At 37.2% G+C, this 15497-nt stretch overlaps 1 protein-coding gene across 1 annotated transcript in view; it reads right to left on the bottom strand.

Moving 5' to 3' along the window:
- The window catches only part of ERO1B (endoplasmic reticulum oxidoreductase 1 beta), a 67976-nt gene that overhangs the window by 40186 nt on the left and 12293 nt on the right, over positions 1-15497 (bottom strand). Inside the window, exon 2 of the mRNA XM_017862246.1 lies at positions 12259-12378. Within this exon, the coding sequence (XP_017717735.1) occupies positions 12259-12378 (120 nt within the window). The remainder of the gene's footprint in view (positions 1-12258; positions 12379-15497) is intronic.

Here is a 15497-nt window from a genome sequence, read left to right as displayed (position 1 = left end):
ACAGCCTTGGCTTCTAATAAGCCAGTATCTAGGAGCCTATGTAGCAAATAAAGAATAAACCTCCTTGAGCCTAAACAGAAGGGACACTACTCTATGTGCCTTAAGAAAAATGAAGAAATAGGGAAATATTATGCTAAAAAAAAAACAACAACAAAAAAAGACAATCTCAATTAGAAGCCAACCCTACTGAAATGAAGATATGTGATTTACCTAATAGGACATTTAAAAGGAGTCATAAAGATGCTCACTGAGGTAAGGAGTGTGATGCACGAACAAACTAAGAATGTCAACAAAGAGGTAAAAATATTTTTAAAATACCAAACAGAAATCATTGAGCTGAAGAACACAATAGCCAAACTAAAAAAATTCAATAGAAGGGTCCAACAGCAGACTAGATCAAGCAGAAGGATTAGCAAACTTGAAGACAGTTCACTGGAAATCATCCAATCTGAGGAACAAAAAGAAAAAAGAATGAAAAAGAATGAAGACAGCCTAAGGGACTCATAGGATACCACCAAGCAGAATTACACACATTATCAGATTACTAGAAGGAGAAGAAAGAAAAAAACGGACAAAAAAAAATTCAAAGAAAAAGTGGCAGAACACTTCCCAAGTCTGGGGAAGGAAACAGAAAGCCAGATACCCCTATGTTAGCTTGATTATGATGAAAGAAAGAAAGAAGGACAGAGAGAGAGAGAGAAAGAAAAAAAAAAAAAAAGAAACAAAATGAAGCAAAAAAAACAAAACAAAAACAAAAAAACCCAGCCAGATCCAGGAAGTTCAATGAAAACTTGACAGGAGGAATCTGAAGAGACTCACACACCGAGAGACATTATTATCAAATTGTCAAAAGTTAAAGACAGAAAAAATATTGAAAGCTGCAAGGGAAAAGTGAGTTGTTACAAACAAGGGAACTTCCAATAAATTACAGGCAAAATTTTCAACAGAAACCTTGTAGGCCAGAAAGGAGTGGAATGTTAGATTCAAAAAGCTGATAGAAAAGGAAGAAAAAAAAATTGTCAACCAAAAATACTATATTCAGTGATCCTGTTCTTCAAAATGAAGGAGAAATAAAACTTTCTCAGACAAAAGGTAAGGGAATTTATCACCACTAGACCTGCCTTATGAAAATACTAAAAGGATCCTTTAAGCTGATGAAAAATGTTGCCAACTAGAAATATTAAAAATATATGAAAATGGCCGGGCACAGGGGCTCACACCTGTAATCCCAGCAACTTGGGAGTCCCAGCAGGTGGATCACTTAAGGCCAGGAATTCAAGACCAACCTGGCCAACATGGTGAAACCTCATTTCTACTAAAAAAAAAAAAAATGGTATAAAAATTGTACTTTTGGTGGTGCTTGCCTGTAATCCCAGCTACTCAGGAGGCCGAATCAGGAGAATCACTTGAACTTGGGAGGCAGAGGTTGCAGTGAGCCAAGATTGTGCCACTGCACTCCGGCCTGGGTGATAGAGTGAGACTGCATCTCAAACAAAAATAAATGAATATGAAAACATAAAACTCACTAGTAAAAGTAAGCATACAGTCAAACTCAGAACACTATTATACTGTAGTGGTGGTGTAAATATCAATTATATCTCTAATAGGAAAGTTAAAAGACAAAATATTAAAAATAAATAACTATAGCTATAATACACTATGCAAACTATACACGATATAAGACATGTCCGTAAAACCAAATTGGGTGGGTGGGGAGGGGAGTAAAAGTATAGCATTTATGCAAGTGATCAAAGTTAAGTCAGTATCAGCTGAAAATAGCCTGCTACTAACGTAAGATGTATGTAGGTCTCATGGTAACTACAAAGCAAAAACCCTTAGTAGTTGCAGAAAAGATAAAAGATTCAAGGCATACCACTACAAAAAAGTCATCAAACCACAAAGGAAAACAGCAAGAGAGGAGGAGAGAATAAAGGAATTACAGATTAACAACAACAACAACAACAAAACAATTAACAGAATGGCAATAGTAAGTCCTTACCTGTCAATGATTACTTTGAATGCAAATGGATTAAATTATCCAATCCAAAGCCATCAACTGGCTGAATGGGTTAAAAAATAAGACCTAATTATATGCTGCTTATAAAAGACTTGCTTCACCTCTTAAGGATACACACAGACTGAAAAGATAGAAAAAGATATTCTATGCAACTAGAAACCAAAAGAATAGGGGTAGCTACCCATATGTCAGACAAAATAGACTTTAAGTCAAACATGTACAAAGAGACAAAGAAGGTCATTACAAATGATAAAGGGGTCAATTTATCAAGAAGTTACAAAAACTACATATACATGCACCCAACTTCAGAAAATGTAAATATATAAAGCAAATATTAACAGCTTTGAAGAGAGAGATAAACTGCAATACAGTAAGACTTCAATACTCCACTTTCAACACTAGATCCCTAGACAGAAAAAAAAAAAATCAATGAGGAAACACTGAACTTGAACTACACTTTAGACCAAATTGCCCTGCCAGATATTTATAGAATATTCCATACAACAGTAACAGAATATACATTCTTCTCAGTGCATATGGAACATTCTCCAGGGTAGATCACATTAGGCCACAAAACAAGTCTTAACAAATTTAAGAACACTGAAATCATATGAAGTATCTTTCCTGACCACAATAACATGAAACTAGAAATCAGTAATCAACGAAACCAAAGTTTTTTTTAAAAGATAAACAAAACAGACAAACCTTTAGCTAGACTAACAAAGAAAAAGAGAAGATGCAAACAAAATCAGAATTAAAGAGGAGCCATTACAACTGATATTAAAGAAAAAGAGACTACTAATCACAACTATATTCCAATAAATTGGATAACCTAGAAGAAATGAAGAAATTACTAGAAACATGCAGCCTACCAAAGCCAGAGTAAGGAAGTAATGAAAATCTGAATAGGCCAATAATAATTAAGGAGATTGATTCAATAAAAAGTATTTTATCAAAGAAAGATCAGGCGCTGGGCGCAGTGGCTCATGTCTGTAATCTCAGCACTTTGGGAGGCTAAGGCAGGTGGATCACCTGAGGTCAGGTCAGGAGTTCAAGACCAGCCTGAACAACATGGTGAAACCCTGTCTCTATTAAAAATACAAAAATTAGCTGGATGGGGTGGCGTGGGCCTATAATCCCAGCTACTCGAGAGGCTGAGGCAGGAGAATCACTTGAACCCAGGAGATGGAGGTTGTAATGAGCCAAGATCGTGCCACTGCACTCCGGCCTGGGCAACAGAGCAAGACTTACTCTCAAAAAAATAAAAAAGAAAGACCAGGACTTCATCTCATGGCTTCACTGCTGAATTCTACCAAACATATAAAGAATAGCAATAAATCCTTAAACTTTTCAAAAAAAATTGAAGAGAAGGTAATACTTTCAAACTCATTTTAGAAAGCCAGTATTTACCCTGATTCTGAAGCCAAAGACACTATCAAAAAAAAAAAAAAACAAAACAAAAAAAACAAAAAAAAGAGGAAACTACAGGACAACAGCCCTGATGAACAAAAATGCAAAAATTCTCAATAAAATACTAGTGAACCAAATCCAAAAGCATATTAAAAAGATCATTCACCATCATCAAGTGACATTTATCCCAGAAATGCAAGTGGTAGTTTGACACACATAAATCAATAAAAATAATACACATTAATAAAATTAAAGAAAAAAGTCACATTATTATTTTGATAGATGCAGAAAAAGCATATGACAAAATTCAACATCCTTTCATAAAACTACCCCAAAAAATAAGGTATGGAAAAAATGTACCCCAGCATAATAAAGGTCATGTACCCACAGCTAACATCATACTCAATGGTGAAAACTGAAAAGCTTTTCTTCTAAGATTAGAAACAACACAAGAATGCCCACTCTCGCCACTTCTATTCAACATAGTACTGGAAGTTCTAGTCAGAGCAATAAGGCAAGAAAAAGAAATAAAATACATCTATATAGAAAAAGAAATGAAAATATCTGTTTGCTGATGACATGATCTCATAGAAAACTGTAAAGACCACCAAAAAATCCAGTAAAAAACTGGTGATAAATTCTGCAAAGTTGCAGGTTACAATGTCAGCATACAAAAATCCATAGCATTTCTATACACTAACAATGAAAATCCCCCCCAAAATTGAGAAAACAATCATATTTACAATAACATCAAGAAATGAAATAGTTGTAAATTTAACCAAGGAGGTGAAAGATCTATGCACTAAAAACTAAAATACTAATGAAAGAAACTGAAGACACAAATAAATGGAAAGATATCCCATATTCAGTGATTGGAAGAATTGTTAAAATGTTCATGTTACCTAAAGTGATCTACAGATTCAATGCAATTCCTATCAAAATTCCTATATCATTTCTTTACAGACATTAAAAAAAAAAATCCAGCCAGGCACAGCAGATCACATCTGTAATCCCAGCACTTTAGGAAGCAGAGGTGGGAGGATCAGTTGGGACAGTTCAAGGTTTTCAAGGCTACAGTGAGCTATGATTGTGCCACTGCACTCCAGCCCAGGCAAAAGAGCAAGACCCTGTCTCAAAAAAACAAAAACAAACAAAAAAAAGAACAATCCTAAAATCTGTATGGAACCAGAAAAGACTCTGAATAGCCAAAGCAATCATGAGCAAAAAAACCAAAGGTGGACTCATTGCACACTGTGATTTCAAAATATATTACAAAGTTACTGTAATCAAAACAGCATGGTACTGGCATAAAAATAGACACATCAACCAATGGAACAAGTTAGGAAGCCCAAAAATAAACCTAAGAATCCCAAGTGTGTACGGTCAATTGATTTTTGACAAAAGTGCCAAGAACACACAATCGGGAATGGACAGTCTGTTTAATAAAGTGTTGGGAAAACTGGATATTCACAATCACAGGAATGAAGCTGGATCTCTACCTCATACAAAAATGCTCTTTCCCCAGATATCCACATTGCTTGCTTTCTCACACTCTTTAGGTCTTCCTGAAATGGTATCTTTTCAGTCTTTTTTTGTTTGTTTATTTGTTTATTTTTTTGAGACAGGGTCTCGCTCTGTCGCCCAGGCTGGAGTGCAGTGGTGCAATCTCAGTTCACCGCAACCTCTGCCTCCAAGGCTCAAGTGATTCTCCTGCCTCAGCCTCCCAAGTAGCTGGGATTAAAGTTGCACGCCACTACTGGCCAGCTAATTTTTTTGCATTTTTAGTGGAGACGGGGTTTCACCATGTTGGCCAGGCTGGTCTTGAACTCCTGACCTCAAATGATCCACCAGCCTTGGCCTCCCAAAGTGCTGGGATTACAAGCGTGAGCCACCATGCCCAGCCCTGCTGTTTTAAGCTGCTAAATGTAAAGCTAATTTTTTATTTCAGCAAGAGAAATACATGGTGCAATGAATGTACTATGGTAGACACTGTACCATACTTCAAGAATAAAGGGGTTATAATTACCCTAGCTGTGGAAATGTTGCAGGTAGACAACCTTGGGTAAAAAGAGCCACCTTACCCAAGATTGGATCCTTATTTCCTATGGTGGCCTTCATCCAATGACAAACTGATGGAGAGATATAAAGGCCTAGACCTCTTGCCCCAAATGGGGACAACTAACTCGGAAGTGTTATTCCATCTTAAGAATTCCCCACAGGCTTACCTGAGGTTTCCACTGAGGCTGCATCACAGCTTGACTTCTCCCTTTGCCCAGTCCTCATTCCCTGCCTTCCCCAAACTGTTGGTCCCAAGAGTAGTCCCTAACTGAGCTCTTGTACACTTATCACTGTCTCCGAATATGCTTCTCAGAGAACCTAACCTGTGACAACTTGCCTAGCTCCAGGAAAATAAACAAAAACTTAGGTTTTGTTGTTGTTGTTGTTTGAGATGAAGTCTCGCTCTGTCACCCAGGCTGGAGTGTAGTGGCATGATCTTGGGTCATGGCAACCTCCACCTCCCAGCGATTCAAGCGATTCTCCCACCTCAGCCTCCCAAGTAGCTGGGATTGCAGGCACACTCCACCACGCTTGGCTAATTTTTTGTATTTTTGGTAGAGATGGGGTGTCACCAGGTTGGCCAGGTGGGTCTCGAACTCCCGACTTCAAGTGATCCACCCATCTCGGCTCCCAAAGTGCTGAGATTGCAGGTGTGATCCACTGTGCCAGGCCAAAATTCAGTATTTTTATTAAGATCACATTAAATTTACATATTAACTAGGGGAGAATTAAAATTGTTAAGCTACAAAGGATATCTTTCCATTTGTTCAAATCTACTTTTGTGTCTTTCAAGAATGTTTTAAAGCTTTCCTCCTTTAGGTTTTGCATACTTCTTGATGTACTTATTCCTATATACCTTATCTGTTTTATTGCTAATACATTTTTTGTTTTATTTTGTTTGCTTTTTTTTTTCTTTTGAGTCAGTAGCATCGCTATGTTGCCTAGGCTTGTCTCGACCCCCTGGGCTCAAGCGATACTTCCAGCTCAGTCTCCCGAGTAGCTGGGACTACAGGCATGCACCACCATGCCTGGTTTCATTGCTAATGTAAATGGTGGTTTCCTTACTGTTACAACTTCTAAATGGTTATTATTTACATTTATGAAGATATTGATTTTTTTGTATATCAAGTTTATGGCTTGCTATATTGATATATGTTTTATTGTTTTTCATTTTATTATTGATTCTTTTGCATTTTTTACATATAACTTTTTTCATGTATCTATATTTTTTTATTTTTAAGACAGTCTGTCACCCAGGCTGGAGTGCAGTGGCATGATCTTGGCTCACTGCAACCTCTACCTCCCGGTTTCAAGCAATTCTCATGCCTCTGCTCACCCCCCGACCAGTAACTGGGATTACAGGCACACGCCACCATGCCCAGCTAATTTTTTATATTTTTAGTGGAGACAGGGTTTTTGCCATGTTAGATAGGCTAGTCTAGAGTTCCTGGCCTCAAGTGATCCACCTACCTCAGCCTCCCAAAGTGCTGGGATTACAGGCAGAAGCCACCATGCCCAGACAACTTTTTTCATTTATAAATGAAAATAGTGATACTTATTCCTTTAAAATCTGTATGCCTCTCCATTGTCACTTACAAGGAGAAGCTAAATAATGTGTATACATGGGCATAGAATGTGGAGTAACAGTCACCGGAGACTCAGAAGGGTGGGGTGGGCCAGGCATGGTGGCTCATGCCTATCATCCTAGCACTTTGAGAGGCCAAGGTGGGCAGATCACTTGAGACCATGAGTTCAAGACCAACCTGGCCAACACGGTGAAACTCCGTCTCTACTATAAATATAAAAATTAGTCGGGTGTGTTGGCATACACCTGTAGTCCCAGCTACTTGGGAGACCTGAGGCAGGAGAATCACTTGAACCCAGGAGGCAGAGATTGCAGTCAGCCAAGGTCACACCACAGCACTCCAGCTTGGGCAACAAAGGTGAGACTCTTGTCTCCAAAAAAATGAAGGGTGGGAGGGGAGTAAGGGATGAGAAATTACATAAGGGGTACAATGCAAACTATTCGGGTGATGGTTCCATTAAAAGCTCAGGCTTCACCACTAGGCAATATATCCATGTAACAAAACTGCACTTGTACCCCTTAAATTTATACAGAAAAAAAGTAAAATAAAATTTTATGACTCTAGTTATTTTTTTCTTTCTTCTTCTTCTTATTTTAATCAGAGCCATCACTTTGGATAGTTGTTTTCTTTTATTTGACTGTGTCAGACGGTATATCCAACAGTGAATGGAGATAGTGGGTATCCTTGTCTTGGTTCCTGACCTAACTGAGAATTCCTCTAGTGTTTCCCTATATGCAAGACATGTTAGGTACGCTGATGTTAGGACTGAAATTATCATATTAAGAAATATACATCATTCTTATTATTTTAAAAATCAAGAGCACATACTGAATTTTGTTGATGATCAAAACATCAATGCAAGAATCATCCTTGCATTCTTGGAATAAAATCTATTTGGTCATGATTTTACATATATGTATATTTGCACTTGTACATGTGCACTCAAAACTTAGGCATCATCCTTGATTCATTTCTATCATCATACTTCACACTCGATCCATCAGAAAAGCTTGCTGGTGTTACCTTTTGTGTACAACCCTAATTTGATCATTTTCTACATTTTTCAGCTCTAGCATTCTATGCCAAATCTGTATTGTTTTTATATGAACTAACACAATAGTCTCCTAAATGCTTCCTCTATTTCTTGTCTTCTACCCTTACAGTCTTTTTTGCACAAAAATCCCTTTAGTAGTTTCTTATCCTGCTTAAAATAAAATCTAGCATCCTTACATGGTCAATAAGGTCCTACTGTTTTTTAAACCTGGTCCCTACCTATATTTCCAGCTCTCCCTCTCATTCACTTTCCTCCAGCTATACCAGCTTTCTGCCCGTTCAACACACCAAGCTTATTCCTATCTCAAGATCATTTATTTGGTATTCTACCTCTTTTCCCTGGAATGTTCTTTCCCCAAACCCTCTGATGGCTGTTTCGCATTAGGTAGGACTTTGCTCAAATGTCACATTAGCATAAATACTTTATTTTCCCAAATACCTTCTTTAATGTAGGGCTACCTACCTCTCCCACCCTCCAATTCTCCAATATTCATTCTCTCCTACTTTACTTTTCTCCATAGAACTTACCTTAGAAGCATCTGAAATTATATCTTATTGTTTATTTGTTTACTGTCTCTCTTATCAGAAAAGTTTTGTCTTATCCACTACTGTATCCATAGAACCTGACACAAATTAATCATTCAATAAATATTTAGTGCATAAAGGAATGGAATAAGAAGCAAAAAAGAGAAGTCAGAAACACCAGCTATAGCAGCCAACTGCCCAACTGCGTAAAGGTGGACTGTTACCTCCACCTTGCTTGCTGAATCATAAGTATGTATGTGATATGTGTTTAAAATTAACCTGTTTTTGGCTGGGCATGGTGGCTCATGCCTATAATCCCAGCACTTCGGGAGGCCAAGGCGCATGGATCACCTGAGGTCAGGAGTTGTGGACCAGCCTGGTCAACACGGTGAAACCCCGTCTCTACTAAAAATATAAAAATTAGCCAAGTGTAGTGGTGTGGGTCTGTAGTCCCAGCTACCCAGGAGGCTGAGGCAGGAGAATCGCTTGAACCTGGGAGGCTGAGGTTGCAGTGAACCAAGATCGCACCACTGCACTCCAGCCTGGGTGACAGAGCAAGACTCTGTCTCAATAATAATAATAATAATAATCATAATAGATTAAATTAACCTCTTCTCTTAGCTTTTCTTTTAAAGCTTTCCTTTTTTTGCCACTGTTGTAGGTAGAGTATATTGAGTAGAGTATATTCCTTTTTCTTTCTTTTATAGGTTGACCGAACAAAAAGAGGAGTAGATATCACCCAAATATCCTAGAGTTACAGCTGAATGCATTAACTAGATCATGGCATTAACCCTCCCCTGTGAGAGGGTATGAGTATGTTTTGGTTGCATATGGAATAAGTTCACTGTGTTGTTCAGAACATTTTCAAACTGCATGTGTAAGAGGAAGAATGAGAGAGTTTGTTGAGTAGCCAAGAGCCACACTGTCATTTCTGCCTAACTAACTTCCATTATTCCTTCTTTGGTAACAGTCCCTAATTTCCCTTTGGGAAACAATGACTCCACTTTTACTCACGCAAATGAGACTGTCAACCAAGGTGTCCTTCCTTCTTTTGGTCCGATGGGTCATACGACCCTACCTGGACAGAAATACAACTCTTGCATAAAGTTTGGAAAACATGGGAAAATAGTTAATTTGATCCAAAATTCCAGTGATTCCTTAAAGAAAATGGTCATTAGTTCCAGCTTTAGTTTTATCTTTTCTGAAGCATGCTTCCTCAGCTTATCTTTCAATTTTGTTAGCTACTCCACATCTTTTCTTAATAAAACTTCTGTTTTGTTTGTTAGCCAACAAAAATACCCTACCTGGAATACCTAAACTATTACTTCTTTGTTTGAAAAATGTGGCTAATATTGAGAAAATTTTGGTGTGAAGATTAAATGAGATATTCATTCAAACATTCAAATATCGGAGTACTTCCATTGACCAAGCCTGCTAGGGACAGAGAAACAGAAGATACAAACCCAAAGTGAAGGAGTGAAAGAATGAGGGACATAACATTATGTAGAGATGTGAACTGGACCTCTTGTGAAGAGATGGTCTTTGATACAAGAAACACTTCCTCCATTGTATTACATTGAGCCATATGAAACTGGCATGTTCAAGCATTTTTGAAATATAAAAGTAAAAATTTCATATAGTTCAATGTAATGGTAGAAAAGAAACAAGAGAAAGCAGCTACAAATGCATTTAGATTTATAGATTTAGTGGTGGGAATTTAAAGAAGCACCTGTCTCTCCCATTGCTTCTCGGCCTTTTGGCTAAGATCAAGTGTAGTATCTGTTCTTATCAGTTTAATATCTGATACATCCTCTATCCGAGAACGATGTATTTATGGCTTTTTGGAGTAGGGAGATGGAATAGGAGCTTGCTGCATCCACTCCATGCATTGACCTGATATTGCAGTACTTTCAGGAACGGTGCACTCCTCCAGAAAAAAAAAAAAAAAGAAGCAGCACATGTCTTATTTGTATGTAAAACGCCTAGAGTAACAGACACTCAATATTTATTTAGGTATAGATTAAATAATTCATGAAATATGCTTTCACTAAAAAGATTTTGTCTAGAGGAGAAACATTCTCACCTTTTTGGATTTCCTGGTGGCTGACAAGAAGAGAGTTGTGTCCCAAATCTTTAATTCTCTTATTTGTTATCTTTCTGCACAAGATACTAGTTTTTTTTAATCCCTCAAAAATATTTAATTACCAGCCTAGCCCAACATGGTGGAAACCTCATCTCTACTAAACACAAAATTAGCCAGGCGTGGTGTTGGGCGCTGTAATCCCCAGCTACTCGGGAGGCTGAGGACGAAGAATTGCTTGAACCCAGGGGCCGGAGGTTGTGGTGAGCTGGAGATACACTACTGCACTCCAGATGGGTGACAGAGCAAGACTCTGTCTGAAAAAAAACAAAAAATTTATTTAGTTGACTTAAGCCTAGGAAAAAAAAATATTATATATTATATAAACATTATATATAAACATTATATAATATATATAACCTAAGATTTATAATATATAGAGAGGAGAGAGAAAGATCACTTGAGGCCAGGGAATTTGAGATCAGCACCGGGCAAACATGGCAAGATCCTATCTCTAAAAAAAGCAAAAACAAAAAATACTATTATTAAATAATAAAATATATATATTTAATTAAATAATAAAAATATATATATTTAGGCCGGGCACAGTGACTCACACCTGTAATCCTGCACTTTGGGAGGCCGAGGCAGGTGGATCACCTGAGGTCAGGAGTTTGAGATCAGCCTGGCCAATATGGCAAAATCCTGTCTCTACTAAAAATACAAAAACTAGCTGCATGTGGTGGTGCACGCCTGTAATCCCAGTTACTCAGAATGCTGAGGCAGAAGAATTGCTTGAAGCCAGGAGGTGGAGGTTGCAGTGAGCTGAGATTGCACCACTGCACTCCAGCCTGGGAGACAGAGTGAGACTTCATCTCAAAAATAAGAAGAAGAATAAAAAATAAAGTAAAATAAAACAAAATAAAATGTTGTTCTAAAATTTAAAACACTGTTCTTTTGAATATTGCCTTACTGCTATATTTAAAGATTGCTGCTGCCTTTAAACGATCACTGGTTATTTTGTAAAGGTCTAGAGTAGACTATTATTAGATTTAAGAACCAATTCTGGAGCATTACTATTGGTAGTGGTCTACTTGAAGTCTCAGCCTGTTTTGCCAGCCCTTTCAGAAAGACGTCCAACAAAGATGCTGCTGCAGTACTGTGCACTGCTAACAATGCTAGCACACTGCCATCAGAACAACTCAAAGGCTGAGTAGGTGTGTCCAGATGGCAGAACTATATTATAAGAGAGGCTGACAAAATAAATCTGTGACATTTTCAGCTTCTGTAGAGAGGGGAGTCTCTGCCTCAAAACCAAAACTGAAAAATGAGGAACTTCCATACAAAGGAAGGGGGCTAAGATTTGTACTGTTTAAAAAGATCGATAAGTTTTCACTATGATACATAATAAATTCAATGATGAAAGATATACACAGGGTGCAGAGAGGAACTGAAATGGGTTGCCAAAAGGATCATAAAGGTCACATATAAACCTTTGATATCAACAGAATGAAAACTTAAAACCTTACCTTGTAATAACGAAAATAGTCTCTCTCTTGCAATTTTTTTATTTTGGGGAAGATTTTGTAGGTATTGAAGTTATCGATGCTGTCAATATCACACAAGCAATCATCCAGAACTCCAGTGACCTAGAATTTATATAATTTAAAATACATAAACTACTGATGTTTCAACCTTAACAAATCTACACTATTATATAAAAATGTAATTTATTCTTTCAAATTAGCCAGTACTTGCTGATTAAGATACAATATTAAAGCAGTCAATTTACTTTTTACTGTGGTCAATGAAATAAAAAAACAATAGAAAGATCAGCTACACCCATTTGGAAGAACATTTTTCTCTAGCACTTGAAGATTATTGAATTCTCCTTCCTCTACTTAAACATACATGAAATCCAAGTGGCCACTGGAATATGAAGGCAATATCTTCCCAGCCTAACCTAGAAGTTACAGACTGTAATGATATTGCTGTAGTAACCCATGTCTTCTATCTTTCCTTTAGGCGGCCATTTATGGAGGCTTACATGATAGGCACAGTATTAAGAGCTTTATATTATCTCATTTCCTCTTTAAAAGTATTCCATGAATGAGGTATTATAATCTTCACATTACATATAAGGAAATTAAGGTTTAGTAGCCTTATAGTAAGTTTTCCAGAGTAGAAATGGAACTGATTCCCAATCTATCAGATTGGGAATCTATGATCTTATCCACTATTCAAAGATTATTTGCTAATGCAAGAAGAGAAATTGGTATTTCCGAAGTGAATGTAGAGTCCCAAAATTCCATAAAACAATCTTCGGCTAAATTAAAAATGGAACTCATTGACTGATATGCACAATCTGGATTTGTCTTCCAGGAATTATCCTGAATGATAAAGCAAGCCAAAAGGTTACACGCTATATGATTCCATTTACAGAACACTTTTTAAATGAAAAAAATTTAGAAATGGAAAGCATACTATTTGTTGCCAGGGATTAGGGACTGGGGTAGGGGATGGAAGGTGGGATAGGTAGGGTAGGAAGGAAATAGTGTGGATGTAAAAGGGCAACAGGAGGAATATCTGTGGTGACGAAACTGTTCAGTATTTTGACTGTGATGGTGAATACATTGACCTATGTATGTGATAAGATTGTATGGCACTAATACATACACACACAAACAAAACAAGTAAAACTGGGAGAATCTGAGTAAGATCAGTAGATTCTATCACTGTCAGTGTCCCAGTTATAACACTGAACTACATGTTTACAGGATGTTACCATTGGGATAAACAGATAAAGAGTATATGGGATTTCTGTGTTATTTCTTGCAACTGCATACGAACTTACAACTAAAATTTTTGAAAAACAAGAAATGGGTCTCAGCCTGTTAAAGGTTATTTATATGGTCCATAGGAGGAATATATGCGAGTAATGGTCAGAAAATGGAAACCGGTCCTTGCAAGCTGTTTCATTCTCATTCTCCCTCCCTAGGAGTATAAATGTGTCCCCAGACTCCCTTCCACAGAGTTAGGGCTATATGATCTTGAGATAAGTGATCATTATCAGAATTTTGGCTCTAGAGTTATATTTACTTTGCTGTCCGACTCACTAGGATCCTATCACTAACTCCCAAATTTCATTCCATTGCTCTCACTTACTACTTACAAGACAGCGAGTTCTATTTTTTTCTTTCCGCTCCCCCACAGTCTGAAATATGTTTCTAAAGACTTCAAATGCTAGCCCCTAAACAGGAAAAAAATACAAACCAACAANCATAAGGAAGGAAACAACACTGGGGACCCCAAAAGGTGAGGAGACAGGGGGACAAGAGCTGAAAAATTCCCTATACCCATGTAACAAACCTGTACAAGTACCCCCTGAATCTTAGGAAAAAAATAAAAAATAGAAATAAATAGTGCCAGTATCCTTTAAGCTCCTCTTTAATTACATCTATCTCCCTTTCCCTAAAGGTAGAAATAAATCTTGTTTTGTTACCAATTTTCCTTTTCTGGTAATGCATCCCTAAACAATATGCTTGAGTTTTTTTGTTATTTCTTATAATTTTTTCTTAAATTGTTGACTTTTAGTTTATAAAGCACCATATTTTACTTCTTTAAAACATTTTAATTGTGGTAGGGGATGGGTTCACAAAGTTGACATGTACATATTTTATAACCTTTAGAAGACTACTGAGACAGAAACCTGTGTGTCACTAAAAGCTTCTAAATACTGCCAGTATCATATTAAAAAGTAAAACAGAAAAACAGATGTTGGCAAGGATGTGGAAAAAAGGGAATGCTTATACACTGTTAGTGGGACTGTAAATTAGTTCAACACCTATGAAAAACAATATGGAGATTTATCAAAGAACTAAAAGTAGAACCATCATTTGACCCCGCAATCCCACTACCGGGTATCTATCTACCCAAAGGAAATCATTATATCAAAAAGACACCTGCACTTGAACGTTTATCACTGCACTATTCACAGTAGTGAAGTCATGCAATCATCATGTAGGCAAGTGCCCATCAACGGTGGATGGAATAAAGAAAATGTGGTCCATGTACACCACGGAATACTAAGTAGCCATTAAAAAAAAAGAAATAATGTCCTTTGCAGCAACATGGATGCAGCTGGAGGCCATTACCCTAAGTGAATTAATGCAAAAGCAGAAAATCAAATACTGTATGTTCTCGCTTATAAGTGGGAGCGAACAATGAGTACACGTGAACATAAGGAAGGAAACAACACTGGGGACCCCAAAAGGTGAGGAGACAGGGGGACAAGAGCTGAAAAATTCCCTATACCCATGTAACAAACCTGTACAAGTACCCCTGAATCTTAGGAAAAAAATAAAAAATAGAAATAAATAGTGCCAGTATCCTTTAAGCTCCTCTTTAATTACATCTACCTCCCTCTCCGTAAAGGTAGAAATAAATCTTGTTTTGTTGTCAATTTTCCTTTTCTGGTAATGCATCCCTAAACAATATGCTTGAGGTTTTGGCCCCGTTTCTGAACTTTAATGTTAATGGAATCTAATGTGTGAATTTTTCTGGGATGTGCCTCTTTTGCTAACACTTTATTATGGCATCTCTGATGATGAATTTTGTAGTACCTCATTCATTTTCCCTGTTGCAAGTGTTACATTTTATTAGACTATCATAATTTATCCATTCTACCCTTGATGTATACAGTAGACAGAATGCCCCACCCCCAAGATGTCCCTAATTCCTGAAATATGGAAATATATTATTATTATTT

This window comes from Rhinopithecus bieti, unplaced genomic scaffold (assembly GCF_001698545.2).
Source record: "Rhinopithecus bieti isolate Rb0 unplaced genomic scaffold, ASM169854v2 scaffold_57691, whole genome shotgun sequence".
Classification (NCBI taxonomy): domain Eukaryota; kingdom Metazoa; phylum Chordata; class Mammalia; order Primates; family Cercopithecidae; genus Rhinopithecus; species Rhinopithecus bieti.
This window is presented reverse-complemented; position numbering and strand designations above follow the sequence as displayed.